This window comes from Macrobrachium rosenbergii, chromosome 39, assembly GCF_040412425.1.
Source record: "Macrobrachium rosenbergii isolate ZJJX-2024 chromosome 39, ASM4041242v1, whole genome shotgun sequence".
In the NCBI taxonomy this organism is placed as follows: Eukaryota; Metazoa; Arthropoda; class Malacostraca; order Decapoda; family Palaemonidae; genus Macrobrachium; species Macrobrachium rosenbergii.
This window is the reverse complement of record NC_089779.1, coordinates 12,725,160-12,747,332: the sequence shown is the minus strand read 5'-3', so window position 1 is coordinate 12,747,332 and position 22,173 is coordinate 12,725,160. Positions and strand designations below refer to the sequence as shown.

The 22,173-nt window shown below is 39.0% G+C and overlaps 1 protein-coding gene across 2 annotated transcripts in view; it reads right to left on the bottom strand.

Moving 5' to 3' along the window:
• Nucleotides 1-2,608: 2,608 nt before the first annotated feature.
• nej (nejire) overlaps nt 2,609-22,173 on the bottom strand; it is a 37,497-nt gene continuing 17,932 nt past the window's right edge. For both annotated transcript variants that reach the window (XM_067082582.1, XM_067082583.1), the window contains exons 5-15: nt 18,406-18,554; nt 17,963-18,080; nt 15,798-16,089; nt 12,316-13,484; nt 11,900-12,057; nt 11,642-11,722; nt 10,879-11,229; nt 8,869-9,129; nt 7,114-8,506; nt 5,829-6,124; nt 2,609-5,159 (exon numbers count right to left, since the gene is read on the bottom strand). In XM_067082582.1, coding sequence (XP_066938683.1) covers nt 3,788-5,159; nt 5,829-6,124; nt 7,114-8,506; nt 8,869-9,129; nt 10,879-11,229; nt 11,642-11,722; nt 11,900-12,057; nt 12,316-13,484; nt 15,798-16,089; nt 17,963-18,080; nt 18,406-18,554 — 5,640 coding nt within the window. In that variant the 3' untranslated portion in view covers nt 2,609-3,787. The remainder of the gene's footprint in view (nt 5,160-5,828; nt 6,125-7,113; nt 8,507-8,868; nt 9,130-10,878; nt 11,230-11,641; nt 11,723-11,899; nt 12,058-12,315; nt 13,485-15,797; nt 16,090-17,962; nt 18,081-18,405; nt 18,555-22,173) is intronic.

Below are 22,173 nucleotides of genomic sequence, written 5' to 3'. Positions count from 1 at the left end.
GCTTGTTAAAGCATAAAAAGTTTTTTAAAAGCAATTTTTTATACAAACCCATTACTCATAAAAATTAATCATTAATCCATGTAAAACAGACACAGCTACACTAACTTTTGGTGTTAAAAGAAGACAGATTCCATTGCACATGCCAGCCCACCACCAGCCATACTATGGGTTTGTATAAAAAATTGTTTGGAAGAGTTTGCTGTACAGAACCTATTAACCTGAATTGCATTTAACAAAAGAGAAGAGCCTCTGAAGAGAAAAGGTCTAGAATCAGAAGTCCAATTCCCGTAGATGGCAAACAGTGGAGCCAGTGACAACTGTAGATCCAGGTAGCTGCTGAGGGTATGGATGCAACAGAAAATACGCAAGATAGTACACACGCCAGACAACTGAGGTGTAAAACCAGGTTTTTCTAGAAAAACATGCTTCCTGATAAAGTTGAATAGCAGAGAAGCAAAGAGCACTTGAACCCTGAGGACATTGCTCTTGAGCTGGGGTAGGACATCCTGAAAAACATCTGTTACCAATCAGGAACCTGTGGCCAGAACAAAATAGTCTCAAGAAGGTCCCATTCAGCACCTCAAAAAGAAGGAAGGATGAATACAAGGGCCAGGCAAACACAACCACAGGAGGCATAACTTGTAAATCCCCATTTAGCCACACTTTGGGACCAACTGAAGTTCTCATGAATGCCATCAACTTGGTTTATAAAATCTAGACTGTCCAGCTAAGCACTGGGGCACTTCTGGCCATTCAGCTCTTTAATATGGTGAAAAATGGGAGTTGGAGGGCAAAAGTTACTCTATACAAGCCAAGATACAAAATGAATTAAAAGACTAAAGCAACAGGGATGCAAAGAGAAACTCACTAAACCCTTAAACACATTAATGGGGATAGAATAAATATGTGGGCTACTTCCAAAAATGTGAAAACATAAAGATATGGATAAAACAGCAGAAAAAACTTGATGAAAGCTTGGACTATCAGCACATACTCCAAAACAACCAGAGCTACACATATAAATTAGTGTGGCACGTTCTGTGACAGTCGACTCGGGGCTGGACATGCAGTGGAACTTCTTACAGTTGGTAATAGCTGGGTCCATTTTACATGGAATAAAGCTAATCATGATAAACGGGTTTTGTATAACAATCACATTTATCACTACTAAAGGTGAAAACGAATTAAAAGATGATTTAATTAGAGTAATGAATTAGTGATGAACACTTGTAATACTTGACAAATTTGTCTAAGGAAAATTTTGTATAGCTGTTAACACCTCCATAGACATAAAAAGTGAGGCAGGTTTTGTTGTCTGTTAAACAAAAAGGTGCAGCACCTGATGTCATTCAAAAGACAATTTTGGTCATAATCACAGTAGCACAAACTATGCAATGACAGCACACCACCTGCAAGAATGAGAGAAATTTGGTCATTAATGATGGATCACAATAGAATGTCTGACAGCAATAACTGGCATTTCAACTCTTTCATCTGACTGGTATTGGTATTTTAGTTCTGTAACAAAATCTTGCTTACAATGCTGTATTTTAACAATGTTAACATGCATTTTGTAATTCAACCTTGTGCAGTTTCCCACTTTTGTAACTGAAATCAGTTTAAATACTTTAGCGTACACAATACCCTTCCATTGCTACGTTCTCGCATTTCCCTTCCAAGATATTTGCTTCTCTATTGTAATTCTTTTCCTCTTTAGTGTATTTGTCGGCTTCGAATTTCTCTAGCAGCAGCAGAGCTGACCGACATTAATCAAACGCAAGTACTTGCAACCGACATTGAACTTAGATCCTGATCAATGGGATCTCTAATATTTCTGTAATAAGAAATTGTTATAAGCTTAATTTTTAAGAAGCTGATAAAATCAAAATTTGTTTTATATTACTTAAGTATTCAAAGATTCTTTGGTCAGAATTTTATTTGCAACACTTTCTTTTACAGCTCGTCGTATTCGTGATCAAACTTGTTAAAAAAAATGAAAGAAAATGCTTCACATCATAAACGTCTATTCAGTGGAGTAATTACAATTATATCTAAGAAATTACTTGGGGACCAAACTTTTCTTGCACTTCGAGAGGTTAAACCTGTATCTTAATACAGTAGTAATTGTTAAGTGTAAAATCTATTAAGAACAAAATATGAATATTTTTCACTTCTGCTTCCATCTAATGATCATCTACCCAAACCCAATTCAACAGAAACTTATTTATGGACAGACTCAGTTGACCACGCAGACATTTTGTTTCATGCTCAAGTGAACACTATTGCTTTTAAACTTTATTTAAATACTTTTATTGATAAATTTTACTGAACTGCTTAATAACAGCATGGACTTTAGTTGATTATGCTGCATTAAACTACATTCTAGCGTGATTTAATTAAGGCGCTCTCCGTTACCTTCTGGACTTCGTATTAAATAAAAAATGCATAGCAAATAATGTTTTTACTGTGGTCTCAATTTACAGGATAACAAGCTCTCTTACAACAATGGTAGGTATATGAAAAGTACTGTGTATTTTCAGTTCAAGTCAGATGAAATTATTATTACTTTGAACTTAAGCATAAACTAGGAGATCTAAATGAAAATCCATTTTCATCATATATTTATTATAAAATAATCAAATCCTCTGTTCAACACATCCTCATTGGTCAACATTCAACATAACAAAGTGGGGGACCTGACAGTTAAAAAATTTTATATGCCCATTTAAAGTACAATTACATAGGACAAGAACAGGGAACTTCCAATGAGCAGGTGTTGTTAGACAATACAATCAACAATTTACATACATACATCACGTTGAGCGTTGGAAAAACAAACTTATCAAATCTTTAAAGAAATAAATTAAAGTTTTGAGGACAGGTGGGTGACGCGTCAAGACGGGAGGAAAACTGGCTGCCACTCCCCCTGCCCATATACCTACCATTAGGCCATACAGTCAATCCCTTTGTCTCCCCTTCAATAGGTAAATGGTCGACTGGGATAACAGAGGCAATGTGTACGAGTTTGTTGCGGGGTGATAGTAGCAGCAGCTATCGCTCAGGTCTGCTGCACATGAACACTTTCCCCTGCTGCCCTGTCACCCTCGACTGTCAAATAAAAAGACAGTGCTGGCAGAGACAGCATACCTCCCTTGGGCATGTGTGATTTACCTATAGGGAATGTCGAAGATGAAGGGAGGTTACTGTAGAGGTTGTGCCCGCACTCTGGTCTTCTGCACATGAGGGATGTTGGGACAGAGGGGAATCATAATAGTTATTAACATTTGTATTCTCCTTCTGAGTTCTTTGTTGAATGATACAGAAATGTACAGGCACAATCCCCCCAAACCCAGTACATCCTGCTTTAGTATTTCAGCAAGCTAGAATGCACAAAACATATCTAGCTAATATCTTGGCAAAAGACCTATTTGCACTCTTCAAAATTAAGACAGCAACTGCCCAAAAATAATGACTAATGCAAAGTTGTACAAAGTTACTGTAATAAAATTTTCTATCTTTCTTGTAATTCATTTTCTAACTCTTCCTCATAAGCCTAAAGACCCATAATGGGCAAGTACATTGTCTTTTAAGGAATTGGCATGAGTTTTTAGCTCAAGTTTACAGTAATTTTCATTGTTCGCTTCAAAGAAGCATTATAATTTTCCATTTTGCAGATACAAAGCACTGCAAAAATAACAATCACATTTGTCGTCTGTATGAGAATCCAAGACTTAATTACAAAATATGTACAAGATACTATCTACAAGGGCTAAGTAGCACACTGGTACTATAAAGTCTCCACAAACTTTGATAATTTGTCTTGTGGAGTTACATCTGCCTCAGAGGTAGCCACCATGCCTCCCATTTGTTGATTATTGGCAGGCTGCATAGGAGGCAAGCCTTGGTGAGTTTGATGTCCACTTCCCGCTCCTAATTGGGAAAGCATCATTGAATCCCCTGGACCCCCACTAGTAGCCATTCCTGGCCCCTGCTGGCTACCATGGTGCGGAGAATGTACAGGTGCAGGGTGATGTGGCGATTGCACTGGTCCCGCTCTTGGTGATGGGGTTGGACCATGGTTACGTGGTGAAGGATTGGGCTGTGGTGATCGGACAGTCTGTGGTAAATTACTAGGAGGAGGAGAAGTGACTGACTGTATTAACTGCTGTGGGGACGGGTTGGTCATTGCAGAGCCTGGAGGCATCATGCCAGGAGCAACAGACTGCGGTGACATTGAAGGCGGAACAGGTTTCATCTGCTGGGGCTGCATGATCATTTGCTGCTGTTGTGGGAAACTTTGACCAAATTGGCCATCACCACCCTGGAAATTATGCTGCTGGAAATTTACTTGCCGTCTCTGCGCATACATAGGTGCCTGAGGTGGTTGGAAATTTCCTGGCTGAGGTTGCTGTTGTTGCTGCTGTTGCCGTATCAAAATCTTTTGTTGGTACCACTGCTGCTGATTCATACTTGCTTGAGTCGGAGGGACACCTAAAGGCGGTTGCTGACTTACTAATCCAGCCTGCATTTGTGTTGGCATTCCCCCAGGTTGAATATTTGGCTGCATCCCACCTGATTGCAAGTTTGGCTGTAAAGAACCCTGTACACTGCTCTGCATTCCTGCTCCACCTTGAGTTATCATCCCAGGTTGACCTCCAGGCCCAGGTTGGGGCTGTTGTTGCTGCTGCTGCTGCTGCTGCTGCTGCTGCTGCTGCTGCTGCTGTTGTTGCTGTTGCTGTTGTTGCTGCTGCTGCTGCTGCTGTTGCTGCTGCTGCTGTTGCTGAGCCTGCTGCTGTTGCTGTGCCTGCTGACTTTGTTGTTGAATCTGACGATGTCTAATGAAAGCTGCCATTAACTGAGGATGTGTTTTGAGTATTTGTAACACTTCTGACTGCTGGTGGGGGCCTGAGGGATTCTTCAAAGTTTGAAGGAGCTGCTGTAAGGCTTGCGTAGCATTTCTTTGTGGCTGACCTCCAGGCTGACCTGGTTGAACAGGCTGACCAGGTTGATTTGGCTGACCAGGAGGACCCATTAGAGCTGACCCAGGCCCAGGCCCGGGTCCTGGGTTGCCTAACGGGTTAGGCTGATTCATCATTCCTGGTCTGATGCCGCCTTGATTAGGCTGCTGTTGACCTGGCATACCAGTTGGATTAGAGTACCTGAAAAATTACCAGACCATTACTAACACCTTTCCTAAACATTTTTTGTTGTTGTTTCTTGAATGAGCAAAGTGCACAAAAATTTTTGCATGAATTACCATCCTCATCATCACGTCAGATAACACAAACCTAACATCACGTAAGCATAAAACTCCTACAACTTTATTTTGATTCCCTAAACACACTGTAACTAGAAAATCAAGAAACAATTTGCTGAATATTTCCCAGAACACCTAACCAACAGGAGGTAACATTACAAAATAGGTTCCTTTGATGACTTTTCAAAGGTTTGTCCTAAATAATTCCAAATAAACAAATGACCTAATAAATGAATTCCATGTCCTCATATGTGAATTCTATTAGTTATTTGTGTAATCATATTCCTCTCCCTTTTACCCTTTTATGAATTAATTCCATCAATTACTTTTATATATAATCATGAACATTAATTTCTTCTTTATGCTTGTTTTTAAGGAACATATACAAATTACAAAATATAGATGAAACAATAAATGAATTTCCAGGAGTTATAACTCACAACAGACTTACACCAGCTAATACTTCTGGAAGAAGAAGAAGAAGAAGAAGAAGAAGAAGAAGAAGAAGAAGAAGAAGAAGAAGAAGAAGAAGAAGAAGAAGAAGAAGAAGAAGAAAAAAGGCGCCACTTACTTATTCCACATTTCCATGCCAGGAAGTCCTCTGTTCTGAGACAGTTGTTGTTGCTGCTGCTGCTGCTGTTGCTGTTGCTGCTGCATCATATTTGGTTTACCCAGAGGGGGCATATGTGTGACCTGAGGTCCCATGGTAGGCATTGGGCCCATGGGCATCTGAGCACGAACTTGCTGTTGGGGAGCCATGTGCTGAGGCATCATCGGGGTTTGGCTAACCCCTCCATTACCGGGATTACCCTTGCCATAACTTACGGCTGTGGCAGGGCCTTGTTGTCTTGCAGCTTCTTCCTGAACCTAAAACATCAGAAACTCTTAGTAATATATAAAACTTGTAGAATACTATCCCATTTCAACTATTACCTACTCTGTTGACAGCATACATCACAGAACAAATCAATATTGTACTTTGACACAACCACAGAAACACAGGTTGCTAAAACATGAATAGTTCCAAATAACGTACAAAACATGTTTCTGTATAATTTAATGGTTATGTGAAACCCAACTGATTTACGGCTAGTGTTATATTACTAAGTGAACATACTCCTTTGCACTGTATGTAGTATTTCATATGAACAACAACAGTTTAATAAGAAAACTATCATACATTAATATAATGAGACCCCCATTTCATTTTGAGACTAAAAGGGCTTGCCCGAAGGCTTTATTCTTAAATGAGACCTGTGAAAATTAGATGGAAAGCTAGGACAGAAGAGACCAAAGGCAACTGATGGAAGTCATAAGCATAAGGTCATGCATGTGGGGCAGAAGGGATGCTGTAAAGAACCTTTAGTTCCATCAACAATGTACCAATCAAGGTTCACTATGTAACCACTCAAGAAATGACCTACAAAATATTTCAAACATTTATGCTAAAAATCTTATGAAGTACCATTTTTACTCTTAAATATCCCCTTTTCACAATCAAAATTCCTTTAACATTCAGTTAAAGGCAAATTGATTAACCTGTGCTTAATCATTACTAGTGAACAAAAATTGCATAACTGTACAAGTTAGTGTACCCTCCAGTTGCCTAAAAATGTGGGGTGAAGCTATAAAAACTCTATCAACTCATAGTCACATAGAAGATAGTTCAAGTAAACAAATAAAGATGAAAATTACTTTATACATAATTTCGTGCAACACGAACGGTTTATATGACTGTCTTGGAAATTCTATGAATACCTGCACTATAAAAAAAAGCTAATATTATTTGTTTTGCCTCCCAAATATATCTTTAACTAGATTAACAATTAACTTAACTCTTAGAAAATAAAACTAACCTGGGCAATTGCTTTCATAACATTTGGGGGTGGTGGTGCCTGTGTAGCTGGTTTCACGCCTGGCACTGTTGCAGTGTGGATGGGACTTTGTACTGGCTGTGAGGTTGGAGGATTCGATTGTGGTAATGAAGGCATACTGCGAGCATTCATCTGCTGCATTCTCCTCTTCATTAACTGTTGCTGCTGGAATCTCTGCTGCATTTCTTGCTGCCTCAATTTCTGCTTGATATTGTAGCAATATGGTACAACACATCTCTGCTCTTTACAATTTCTTGCATGGTAACAACACAGAGCAATAAGCTGTTTACAAATTGAACAACCACCATTGCTTTTCTGCTTACATGACTTGGTATGAGATAGAACACGTTTCATCTTCTGGCATGATGGAAGCCTGCAATTTGCATCTCTGCACTGAGAAGCATGCACCAATGACTGTATACAACGCTGCACAGACTGCCTGCGTGCCTCCTGTGGGTTGAGGTTTTTGTTCTCTGTGGATGCAGAGCCGTCTTCGAGGTCAAGCCCCAGTTTAATCATCCTGTGAGGATGGCCCTCATTCTTGAAGCAAGTCACACAAAGATCAAAGTCATCACACTCCTGGCAATGGAACCTAGTTTCAACATGGGCCTTACAATTATTGCACGTGTACACAAACCTGTCCTGGCTTTGGTTATGCAATTCATACATCATGACCATGGTAGAATATTTTGCTCGTCGTAAGGAAGAGAACTCAAGGTGGCGTTCACTTGCTAAAGTGAGGAAGGCATCTCTGCCATCCATGAGATCACATACCATCACAGGGTCAGGGTCTTGTATGGGTGGTAAACTGACAGCACTCTGGGCACTATGTAACCTAATGACAAAGAAGACATCTTTGTGCTTTTCCATTGTTGCAAAGATTTTCTGTGCTAAATCATTGCAGCCAGCTGCACTGCTTTTACTCTTGGACTTGTTCTTTTGCTGATTTTTGTTCTTATTTTTATTTTTCTGCTTCTTTTGCCCTTTCTTCTTGCCATCCTGACTGGTCTCCTCTTCTTCCTCCTGACCCATTGCTGCTTGAGCAGCTGCCTCTGCAGCTGCAGCCTCCTCCTGTTTTCTTTTTTCTTCCTCTTCTTGGTCCAACTCCTTTATGCTCTCTTCCATGACATTAGGCCAAAAGTCACCTTCAAAGTATGGCAATTCTGCCGGTGATTTCATGTTGTCCTCATAAGCCTGTTTATGTATATCCTTATAATCTAAAACTATTCTTTCTATGATGCCTTTATCAAGCATCTTCTTGTACCATTCTTGCAGGCGTTTTGGTTTAGGAATCTTCTGATCACTGGGGTGACAATGGAAAATGTAATCATCCCCCTCTGAAGGTGGACAAGCCCAAATATGGGCCATTGTGTACCTGGAGGTAAAAAAATTATCATACATTAGAACAATTGTGTGCAAAATCCTGAGTAAACTTAAAAACTGCACAGTTTTCTGAACTTGGCTCACACATGCAACAAGAACCCTAATACAAATTGCAAGAGGAAAAAAATTGACTTTACACTAAATAATGTAAAAATTGGAAGAGGTTGGGGGAATTTAAATACCAGTCAAATTTCAACTGGCATATTTAAATTTCATGAATCAAACACATGACTATGGCATTAACGACAAACTAAATGTATTAGTGTAAAAAAGCTTTGAAATTCCAAATCATTATGCTCTAACATCCATAAGCACATACAAATTAAACTACCAACAGTTATGACAGAGACTTACCCTAATTGCTTAACATAATCCAGGTAACCAAGTAATATTTCATGGTAGACAGCAGTCCTATACTGCCTAGGCTTAAAGAAATGTACACTATCCAGGTATGCTAAATACACTCTCCGAGTGTTTGGAGAAGGGCTGTCAGAGCCGTACTCCTGAACATGCATACCAAAGAAACAAACATCGTGCCCATCAATGTCTTCGTAAGCAAACAATGCTTTGGCACGATATGGGAACTCTGCAGAAAGCTGCCCAGTATCCACAAACCTGGAATTAAATTTTAAATGCAATATAATGAACCATATTAAATTAAGAGTATGACCATAACAAGGAAGGGGCAAGGTTAAGCACACCAAGATCATCCTCTATAGGAGGAAAAAATAATATTAATTAGCTTGTAAGCTGGACAACACTTTTGGAAGTGAGAATGTTGTGTATTTGTTTTTCTTCATCTGTGTTTAATGTTGCCTTTACATACAAAAATCTAAGTTTACATATACCCTACATGTTCCTTTGATGTTGAAAAAATGTTAGGCAGTGTCATTTTGTTTCTTGCATTCAAATATCTCCACTGACCTCAAAGATGAAAAAGTTAACATCAACAATGCCAACAATGATCACGAAGAGCAGAATGATTTGATGCACGAAAATTACTGGTGAATTGGCTTAAGGACTCAGCTCTGAAGATGTATACCATTTTACTTTCAACAGGGATATTAGCTATCCATACAGCATTATGGTTCACTTCATGACATAATTTAGTAGGGAGAATGAGTGCAGATATAAACACCATCAAGGATGAGTTTCTGCTTTATATTAAAATTTTTCATGACCACCCATTCTGAAAATCCCATCCCTCACAAAAATATCAGTGCCTAATGTTATGCTGCTACATACACAAGAAAGCATGGATGACTTTCGAGTGTCCGAAGACTGGTTTTCCAAGAGAAAGAATATTGGTCCACAAAATCCAATCCACGACTGTAATGATTTTAGGTACTGTTCCTGGCTATTTCTTACATATCTGTGACATTCATCTAAATTATAATGTTAACCCTCCAGCTACAAGAATTTTCAAACTGGCATGTCAAAGTATGAAGAAAAATTTGATGACCTGAAATAAATTTACCGCTGTAACTAATGTTTTGACCCCAATCGGAACTCATTGAATTTTGCAAGAAATAGAAAGTGTTTTGCATCCTATAAAAATATTCTAAGCAAGAAGGGAGAAAAAGACATGTCACTGTATGAAACTGTCAGTATCAAATCTCTGAATAAAGCTAATGCTCAGGTTATTACCAATTTGGAATTGGAAAAGGAAGATACTCCTATGCTCAGACCAAACACTTAAAAGCTAATAGGAGTTTGAAGAACAAAGTTAACAGTGGGAATAGAAAAAGGGGAGGGGAGAAGCAAAGCATCTGAAATGACAAAACTTCCTAAAAACTGAATTGGGACGGTGTGTGCGTGCGTGTGTGTTGCAATAAACAAAACTGAAAATATTTGAGCTAACAAGAAACTGAACTGAATGTCTTGGCCCAGAGGACCTCTTCAGGTGCATAGTAATGTCTATGCTAAATTACTGGCTTTCACTGAACTGAATTAACACAGCAAACTTTAACCAGAATACTAAATTACATATCCAGATTATACAGCATGCATAGAGAATTCTTTCTTACTTGAGGTATGATAACTCAGGAAACATACTGTATGTTTAAATTTGTGACCAAGAAAATTAGTGTAGTTTAAAACTTATTCTGGGATTATTACAGTTTATCATTCATTTTATCGCAAGTGCTTGTCCCATTAAACTAGTTTTTAATACTAATGCCATTACTAAGCATTATCATTTTCACCGAGTAATTTTCAATGTTGAAACAAGTCACTTCCACTTTTGCTATTTTGAATTTTTAACTTCTTAATTACCTCAACCAAACCCCATTTTAAGCTGAGGTCAGCCTGACCTTCAATAACATGATGAAAAAAAAAAACAAAAAAAAAAACACGAGATCTTACCTTGTTTTCATGCCTCCTTTGACTTCAACAACTTTATCCGTAGAAGATACAACCCTGATATAGACCTCCCCCGCACCTGCTTCTTTCTTTTTTAAAAAGTTGTTTACCCGTGCCTCCAGAAAATTACTTAGCTTAGTAGTTGGAAGTTTCTTAGCAGTAAATTTATTTTCTTTCCGTTTCTGATTCTTTTTTCTAAGACATCCATCACACACAAAGCCTTGGGGCCAAATGTTTTCCATATATAGTACACAGATTTGATGCTGTTTGCGACCACAATCAAGACACTCGACTAAAGGTTCTAAATCCAAAGCATCATTTTTCATTTCCACAAACTGTGATTTCTTGATTGTCCTGTAGTAAAAACAAAGACGTGATAGATCTGAAGCACCTGCTTAGCTAAACACTTAGAACTACATATTTCAAAAAAAAAAAAAAAAAAAAAAAAAAAAAAAAAATGGATGGATGGGAGTACAGTATTCTAGTCTAAATACTTCATGACTCTTCCATAAAAATTAAAAAAAAAAGGCAAATCTAATATTTTTCTTATTTCATCTTCAAAACCCCCACAATTTCACTGGTTTTCCAGAACTGCAAAATTTTAGGTACATCATTGAATATTTTGCTTTGAAAAAATATTTTCATCACCTTAGCCTTGGACAAACCTACAAATTTACAATACTTTTTAATGTATAATTTTAATGTATACAAATTCCACTTGTTCATAGCCACACCATTTCCAAATCAACACCAATAATATACTTACAAAGCTGGCTGTGAGGGATCATCACCTAAGGTTATGCTGTCTCCTTGTATATCATTGAAACACTTGACACAGTAAGTATACCTGGCAAAGGAATAAAAGAAGTTTTAATTGAATATCACTTGATAACCCACTCAGGGGTAAAATTGAACAAAACCAGCTTAAAACCCAGAACATTTGGATTTAAATTAATAAATGATAAATACAGATTTCACAGATTATTCATGACAATGAAGATGGATAGAATGGAAATATACATACCTGTTTTGGTAGCTGAAATATTTGGCATCACGAACAATAGTACAAAGTTGCTTTCCATAGCAACACAACACCTGGGGGTTGAAGGTATACTTTCGTCCACAGCAGTACCCAAGCTGCTGCATTACTGGATCAATTTCTGCTTCAAACACCTCAGCAAGCTGATTGTAAAGATATTTAAAAATATATATACATAAAAAACTAATTTACAAGTTCACAATATAAAAAAAAAATCATTCTCAAGTTTACAAGAACATAAAATCAAATTTTCCCTAGAAAACAGCACTTATGGAAAGCAATCAAATCATCGCTCACTAAATAGTATCCAGTGCAAACCTGGACTCGTTTATAAAATTGCAACTAACTAAATAAAGATTAACACTCGTACTGAAAATACTTAATATTGTAGAATTACAAACCTTTGTGCAGTATCTGTAGACACGAGATGTTTTCCTATTATAAATCCAAGCATTATCAAACATAAGCCAAACATCATCAACATAATCCCAAGGATCTGTATAGTGTCCTGTGTCTAACTTCCGTTTGATAGTTGACAAATCCATAGGCTTTTTGATGATGTCAAAGTAATCAGGGATGCCCAAGGCTTGGGGATCAACTGGCTGCCTGAAGGGGATTGACTCTGGATCCTGACGGTACAACTTCTCCAGTGTTGGGACTAGGTGTTGCCGCAACTCATCAGGTTTGAAAAGAGGGGCTCGATCTTTTGGAGCTGGTGGTGAAACAATTTGAGCTGGATTTGTTGGTGGTGGTGGTGGTCTCCTGGGGGCAACACCACTACTGGCAGGCTTATCACCTATGGCTGGTCCCTCACCAGCTTTATCAGGTTCAGTTGGAGTGCATGTTACTGGGGTCTTGGGCTCATCTTTTACACATGGTTCCTGTTTGACATTCACCTCTTCTAATGAGGTATTGACTTCCATTGGTTCAGATTTAATTTCAGTCTTAATATCCTTTCCCTCTGATTCTTCAGTTTCAGCTGGCATTTCAGCAGGCTCGCTCTTGACATTCATAGGGCAAGGTTTAATGTCTGACTTATCATCAGTCATCTCTGAAGGCGTAGACTGATTCCCCATGGCATTGTCTTTTGTATGAATAGATGTTAGGGCTACAGTATTCTCACTGTTTGCATTAGTTGTGATAATTCCTGGTTGGGAGGTTGGTGGGAATGAATTTTCTGAAGAAGTTAAACTACTGATAGAACTTGCAGTACTCTGTGAACTCATGCTATTCATTGGGATGCCCAAAGTAGCAGCCACTGAAGACACAGGTATGGCAGGTGAGGTGCGATTTGAAATTTGGTTCATGGCCTGGGTATCATTTGCAGTACTATAGGGAGGTGGGGGAATGTTAGGCCGTGGAGCTCCAGGCATGCCGTCTGTGTGTGGGACTGAACCAGGAAACTGTGGCGTGCCAGTAGTAGGAGCAGTTGTTGTAATGGGACCAGCAATAGGACCTATGCTCATCTGTTGATTATTTTGACAACCAGTTGATGGCTGTGAGGCTTGGCTGTTAGGCAATGGAAGGTTTCCTCCTGGGTGAGGTACACGAGGCCCAGGGGGAGGTCGACCTGCAAGATCAAGGCATGCCCATTAAACATACAACAAATTGGATATAAACAGCTAAGTTAAGTTTAGTTAACCATTAAAGATGGGAAACTGAAAATCAAGAAATTTGCAAATTTCTGAGGGCTCAGGATGCCTTGGAGCTTCTGAGCTGATCAACACATTTGGTAACAGAACAGCACACTAAAAGGTGGGATATATTTTACTTACTTTGTAAGCTTTGCAAATAGTAATCTAAATTTTGATATTAGGGAATGCATGAGATTTACTTCTTAATACTTTACTTTGTACTCTTTCCCATCCATATTTCTCACACCATGAGTAGTAACCAGAAACACCACAACAAAAAATAGCAGCACTCGCACCCCTTCTATGAGAAAAAAACCAGGAAACGTGCTTTTCTATAAAACATAAGAACAAACTGTAAATGGAATGACTGAAAAAAAATGTTGCAAGATATAACATTCCACTACCATCCAGCAGGGCTGGCCCCCTACCTTTTCACTGACCTGAGGGGCTAACAAACTAACACAGCCTTCAAAAGAAAGTCTACTGACACCACAGAAGCAATTTCATCAGAATTGTTTTTAAATACCCTCAAGATTTACCATGAACTGAAGAATCATGGATGGACTCCCAGCACAGAAAACTTCCACAACACTAGAAGCTTCATACCCCATTTACCTCTGTTTACGCACTCCCTCAAATCCTGGACGGTGCGGCCCCCCTTTCAATAATGCTTTCCCTCCATCTATGCATCCCTTGCAACAACTCTTACCTTTTTACTATCCTTCTTCCCCTTTCAGTTCTTCCAATACTACAGATACTACACACACTTTCATATCTACAACTTAACCTTCTTTCATATGCATTCTACACTCACACTTCACTTCCAAAGAGAAGATTTGGTGACCACCTAATGATTTGCACACACTACTAAATTTTTTTTATGCACCGACTCCATAACACCTATTCTCTAATCCTACCATCATTTGAAATATTTACTTTCCCAAGTTAAAACAAAAATCTACTGACATTCTCCTTGTGTACATACCAACTTGCACTGCATATAACTCAAGGTACCAGTAAATCTTCCAATTCTAAATTTTTTATCACATTCAAAAGGAGTATGCTCCACCCAAAAACTCCCTGTTCTGTATAGCAAAAGAGGATGGTGTGCCATTTATCAGCTTTTGTACAGTTTTATTATCGGATTTCCCAGCATCAAAAAAATCTTTTTTTTTCATGGCCTATTCTTATTATCGGATTTCCCAGCATCAAAAACACTTTTTTTTTTTTCATGGCCTATTCTAACTCCAGAGGAAGATTATCTTTGCTGAAGAGTAACCAAAACACTGGTATATGACCTTTGAATGTTGTCACTTAGTCTGAGTTACATTTTACTGGTATTTCTGCTCTTCTCAATCAGCCCTACTTTAAGGGAACATTATTAGCTCAAAATAGCATAATTACAGCATGTTGAAAAGGTTTCCTGGTAATTGTACTCTAGCAAGAATGCTATAATCAACGTGGAAATTTTGTACTACATTGATTTTTTCATGGTAGTTTCTTCACAAATTCTTACTCGACTTTTTTATACTTGGTAACAATGTGCAAAATATTTTCAGATTCTGAAGATTATTATTACTGCAGTACTATCAAAATCTTGAAATAACTGCAACAGCTGTAACTCCATTCATTTGTACGCCTATGCAACATGGCTGGGCAATATGCACCAAATGTATTACTTTGTAATCTGTCCAAGCTTTTCAGTTTGCTGGTATGTGAACTTCAGAAGAGCTTAATTACTACTAAAACCAATAAACATGAAAAAACATATTCTTATAAAAAGTGAATTAGAAAACTACAATTATCAACATGCTGTACCAGTTGGTCAAGCTAAATCAATGCATTGCGACAAATGAATGTGCACAATGCACCAACCAAAACAAAGCCATCAACTCAAAGAGTATTGTCACTTTTTCATGTTTATTCTTCAATGCCAGGAAAATAGTATATAAAAATATAATTGAACATATTTATATGAAAATGTGAACTTTGTACCAATATTATGGCATCTTGAGAGGCAGGTAGTTGAAATAGTTAGCTAGACAAAATGCTCCATTAACACACACAATGACCAAGGCATATAAATAAATTTTAAAATGTTCAACAATGCTGCTTATTACATTTACAAATTATAGGGTATTAACTGAAAATTTACGTGTGGAACACTCAAATGATTTTTTCCAAAGTTATTATGAAGATATACCCGTATCACTATTCTTAGAAACCTCTAATTCAACACATTTACTCACCAATTGGAGGTGTTCCCGATGTAGTTGGAGTAAGAATTTGCCCTGGCTGAACCATGGGGCCAGGTTGTAAAGGTACAGGAGCTTGTGCTGTCCCTTGAGTTGGGGCCTGAGATGGGGCAGGAGCCGGGCATGGTCCTTGACCTGCACCAGGTCCAGGTCCACCTGGACCAGGACCAGGGCCACCAGGACCAGCAACCCCATCACGAGGTAAGTTCTTTCTTTGCAGCCTTTTTTCTTCAAGCTCCTTCTGAATCTTGTAAATTTTCTCAGCCAGGAGATGGTAATATTCAGGCTACAAAAGAGAATGAGAAATGTTAGTATAGTTTGGCTTAGATATAAAAATGCAATAGTGTGTGTACCATGGAAAAAGAAATTTAAAAAATTAAAAAAGTACATTATCACTATACAATAATCACTAGTATTACAAGGAAATAGCAACTGCATGATGACTTGGACTTGGGACTAAGTAGTGGGCCAAGGTTTAATAAGGAGTTTGACAGTTCAACATGGGGCACTGATAGACACCATATAGAAAAAGTGCTAACATAATTATATACAAATCTTTTATCTATCAAAATGCCTTTAAATTCCCAAAGTGCAGAATAAGGAGCAAGCAGTAAATCATGTATAAATTTTTGGACCACCACCTTTTAGGTGTTGTAGTGTTTAAAAAAAATGCCTTAACATGATCTTTTTAACATCAGAATCTTGTAAAGCAAAACATTCCAAGATCTACAGACAAGATCACTTTTGACTCCAGCCAGCACTGTTTCACTCTTGTGTATCACAAACCTTGGGAGAAAAGAAGGATGGAACCTGAATAACTGCTGGTAAATTAAACATATAATTTCAGGAAGTACTAACATTCAAGACAGGATGATCTGGTCAAAAGTTGTAAGCCTATAACAAGCCATCAGGACTATATGCAGGGCTGTAAATTGTACCTAACAACTCTTAAGACAGGTAAACATGAGGGTTAAGGAGCTTGCTACCAGAGCACATGTACTCGGCTCACCATGACCATGGGGCTATATTGAGAATAAAATTTTACCTTCTCTTAAAAAAATATATAAAATAAAAAATAAAAAAGCATTTTTAATGCAGACTAGGGTGATGTCTATCCCTCTGACCTGTGGGAATGAAGTTTACTTCAAAAATTCTAAGATTTCTCCAAACTGTCCTTATATTTCTTGACCTAAGGTCTACACAACCTTTGAGATTGGGTGATAGGAGAATTTAGTTTTTGATAGATTGATTGACTATGAAATTTACGTCTTGCTGGGCACCAGAGAATCTCTTTCAATCCCTCCAACAAATTCTCATGAAGTCTGAGGTACCAGCTGGCTGGCAGAGCAGTGCAGTATTAAAAGCAAAACTTGGGGAAAACAGAAAGTTCACTACCACCATTCCAAACCATTAACGTATATGCTTGTACAAAATACACAGACTGGATAGGTCCTTAACCACCCTCCTCTTCTCATCACAATTACTAGAAGGTAGGTGTGAAGAATGGAAGTATGTAAAGGAGGGGATAAGACTGCACGGCATACACCCGCACAGGAAAAAATAGTATACAGCTAGCCAGTGGGATCAGAGAAAAGTGACTGGATTAAATGATTATTTGTAGGAATGAGAGAAACTATACTGTTGCTTGCACTGGTCTACATAATGCCTGTGAGGATTTGCTGAACCATCAATCTTGGGGGCAATGTTTCTTACAAATAAAACATGATTTTCATAAACACCTGCTATTCATAAATAGCCTAGTCCATTCAGTAATTCTCCTACCAAAAAACTTGCCAAATCCTGGAAGAAAACATCATCCAGCCTCGTCTCATTCGTCTATGCTCCTCTGTTGTGTGTAGACTTATTCCATGCAACTCTTTCAAGATTAGCACCTTTACATATTTTGTGTGATGTGCCATTTGTGTCCCTTCACTAAAAAATTCAACTTTTACGTTTTCTCCATCCTGATGGTGTTGTGTCATTATTTGTGTTATTACAAGAGCCGACAAGAGAGCTAAAGATATACTGTATAAAAGACTGCACAAGGCAGCTAAGGACAAGAAAATTTTCAGTAGTCTCCAGCAGTATCTGTTGATGAGCATTATTTACAGTGGGCCTTGTGCAGTTTACTGCAAAAAGGACTAATGAGTAACACTTACCCGTGAGTTTGCCATTTCGAACATGTCACCTTCAACTTTTCTTGCATATGCAACAAGATTTTGCATTCTCTTGTCCAGCATTGCTTGAGGATCTGTTGTTGGAAATATGGCCTGCACACTGAAAACACAAATACAATATATTACAATCAAGTGCAAAGTATAAATTCATTTGATTAGATTAGGGCATTACTTATCCAGCAATTTAAAACATATTAGTTTGTTCTATAGTTACATTTGCATTATTTACCTAAGCAACAGTGGATAACATGAAAAATAGCAATTTTATACAAAAACATCAAATTCCCAGCAGATATTTGTATATGGTGTATGAATCATCCCAATAAACAAATTGCACATAATAAATAACCAAACTAGACAATATTCCTTTTATTGGAATTAAATGACAAAACAAGTCACAATGTACATCGGTGTTAAATACTCACAGCTTATGTACAAGGTGGTTTCTTAGTTCATTAGATATACTTTGGTGCCATTCTTTGGTCCCCTTCACAGGCTTGGCAGTAACAGCTCCAAAGGCAGGAGGTAACTGTGCAGGTTGGTTGGGCAGATTAAGGAAAGTCTCTGCTAAAGACTGTAAAGCAAAAAACACACAATTAATAAGGCAGCACTCCCAATATTCCACAAACCAAAATAGACAATAAAAACTATTCTGTCAATGCTACATGCAAATATTTTGAAAAGTTATGAAAAGGATGTTTACATTTCCAATCTTACAGATTCCTCATTTCCTAAGAAATAATAAGTCTTAAAATGTTCATACACCTAAAATTTGTGCCTGTACAACCCATGACAACCAGTCCTTTTCCTAGCAAGTGAGAAGGCAGTCTACTACACAGATACCATCTGGACCTACAGGTGTGAACAACTTTTCTGAATCACTTCTTGGGTACCTAGTGAACAGGGCACCACCCAAGTGAAAACCTTGTGAACAAGGCACCAGGAGAACGGTAAGAGATTGTATACAGCCATCCTTCTTGGCTGGTGCTTGGGCTTCCAGCCTCATCCAGAGAAGTTCCTTGCCAACTTGGCTCCCTTCATTGCTGATATGTAGTCCCTTCTCCTCTTGTCCTGACTTCTACTGATGATCAGCCTACAAATTAGCCTCTATAACTATGGATGGTCAGCCTTGGGAGTGGCCTCCACTACACTTTTGTAAAGAAGTTAGCTGTTCAGGTTTGGCAATGCCCCATGGGACTGCCTTTCCTTTTCCTTTAGGTTCCTCTCTTTCATGGCCATGTCCTTCTGTAAGCCACTTCTCTGCTGATGCTGGATTAGCCATGTTAGGGATCTTGACCTTCTTGTCACTGTCAGCTTGCAGCCTTCTTTATGGTCTGAATGTCCTCTCATCAGCTTACAACCTTCCCCATGGTCTGACTGTTCTCTCATCAGCTCCCATCGCCTGGTCAGCATTGGTGCGCTACTGCATCAACCAGGAAACAGCACTACTTGGTTTCTTGGAAGTCCAGCACTTTCTAACTATGCCTTGCTGCCTTGCATTTCTTGGTTTTATTTTCAGTGAGTTGCGGGAAGTCTTCTACTGGGTCTCCAGCTGTGAGGGTCACAAATTGGGCCAGTTATAAACTCTGTCTGCCCCCTCCAGGGAGTGGAATGGGGGTCCATTAATATGGAGCCTTGGGGTCTGTAGGTCCTCCGTTTTACCTACCAATCGTCTTTTTTGGATACAAGTTCCCCTTTGTAGTCTTATCCATTTGTTTGTGTCCTCTATTTATCCACCCTAATTAGGAGACTGACTTGGAGGAATAACCTCCAAGCTAAGCAGAGTACCATCAAAGTTTTAATGGAGCAAATGGGGTGGTTCTGTTGGCTTTCCCTCATTCCAGAACATTGAGAAGATAGAACCCAATATTCAGATTCTCCACGCTAACAGTTCTTTGACTTTATCTTTTTCATTTTAGAACCATAGCGTCCACAGAAACCATCAGATTGTCAGACGTAGACACTTTTGTACTTTGCCTGACCCAAAGAACACTTTCTTCAGCAGCCCCTTTCAAAAGCTGTCAAGAAGCCTTTTCACTGTGTATGGTAGGTCGAACATTCCTGTGCCACATCAGATCCTGGCTTTACTTTTACTCTTGGTCATCTTCAGCATTCCAGCTCCAGTGATAATCAGGGTGCTTCATCTGGGGTTTTTCTTATCTAGATGTTTAATGGGTACTGGTTTCTTCAGAGATGGTGGTCTGGAGTGTCTCCAGAGTTCCACCAGTCCTGCAGTTTACTCTTTGTTGGACCAACTGCCATTCCCCCATCTATTTTCCTGAGGTGTTTCATATGAAGCACTGGTTTACCTTTCGGAGATTTGGTACCTCCTTAGGTTGTGGATGAGCCCCTCTGCCTGCCTTGCCCTTTGGCTTAACCTTGGAGGTCTCTCTTGGGCTTTGTATGGTCAGTTCAGGTTGGTTCTGATTCACTAACTTTAGCTTTAGATGGCTTCTGGTCAAGAATCTACCTTGATCTGTCCAACAATCAATTTCCGGAGTCCCTCAGTTCCTAGAACTCTTCAATCAACATGACTTTGAGACAGGAATCCTACCGGGCATGGAGTCAAGTCAGGAAGCTAGTTCACCGATACCTCAGCTTCCTCCAGGCACAACCAGGGTACTTGGTCCCCTGGAATAGTGCCCTTACAAGTTAGTGATAGTCAATAAAGCTAACCCTACCTCCTTCCCACACAGTCCAGAAGGGCCAGGGTCAGATTTGTTCCATGAACTGGCATAGGGGACTTTTGCTTCTACGACGTAATCATACGTAGCATTCATGCAAAGATCGTTTAAGGTCTTGCTGCACAAACCTCACCTGTCCGCTGGCACCTACTAGTTCTTTAAATGGGATAGTCGCCTTTCCTTGGACGAAGACAACCTGGTACAGATTCAACAGAATCTGCAACTGGCTTCAATGGCATTGGTCTCTTAGGGAGCTGCTGGGAGTTTTTGGGCCACATCAAATCAAATCGTCTTCAATGCTTTCTGGTCCCAAAGTGTAGTTTCCAGGCCTTCTGAAACACCTCTTTGGCTTCTTCATGTTGAAGGTTTCTCATCCATTTTTCCACCAGGATTCCCATTTTCATTCGTTATTCACAGCTCAAAGAAGGGAGCCTCTATTGTCTAGACAGTGGTTGCTGTCCTAAGCTGCTTTGGCTGTCGATGAAGTCATGGCAAAAGAGTTGTAAGGAGTGGTGAAAGTGACAGCAGAAATTCCATCAATTCCTGAAAATGTCCACTCACTGAAGCCAAGTATGTAACTTAACATCTGTGCAAAGAACTCTTTCAACAATTCAAATGACATAAAAAAGATGGCGGTGAAAGCAGATCAACATTGATTACAATTAAAACTCACTTTGTTAAAGGACCCCAACTTTATGGGATTGCCTTCTCACTTGTTCTGCTTCTTTATTCATCACATTACCACAGGCTCTCTTCGTTTGTTGGCAGAAGTGCATGTTCATGGATACCTGTAATCTCCTTTGGCCTGTGAAGAGGAAACAGTTTGAAGGAGACTATCCTAAACTGTCTGCCTTCATAGAATTTGATGGTTCTCAAAGGGATGCAAACCTTTCCCCTCTCTCAAGAGTAAAAGCACTGAAGGAGTTAAGGTTAGGTCTCCTCTCTCTGTAGGAGAAAGACTCAGATCTTGAAGATGCCTCCCACAGAATTTGATGGTTCTCACAGGCCTTCAAAAATAACGCCTCTCTGGAATAGTAGAAGCACTGGAGGAAACAAGGTCAGGTCTCCTCCCTCTAGAAGAGAAAGCAAGCTCAGAACTTGTGATGCTTCCCCCTAAATAGTCTGGCTTTCATAGAATTTAATGGTTCTCACAAGGCTGCAAACCTTACACCTCTCTGTAGAGTAGCAAGCATTGGAGGAGTCAAGGTCAGGTCTCCTCTTTTTGAAAAAGAAAAGTGATGCCTGCTTCCCTTGCATTATTCCTCTTCCTCATACACACCAGGCAAACTTTAAGGTTGGCCAATTTAAGAAAAAAACCACATCAATGGAAAACGGAAGATATGCAAATGCACATGGTGCAAGAAAAAAGTTCTAAAAATTTTTCCCTACCTTCCACAGGAAGCTGAAAGTGATTATTTACAACCCAGTGTGGGGCCTCTTTTACAAGACACTCGTAAAAATTTGTTAATTTTACCAAGTCATGCATGTTTTTCCCAATAATTAATTTTA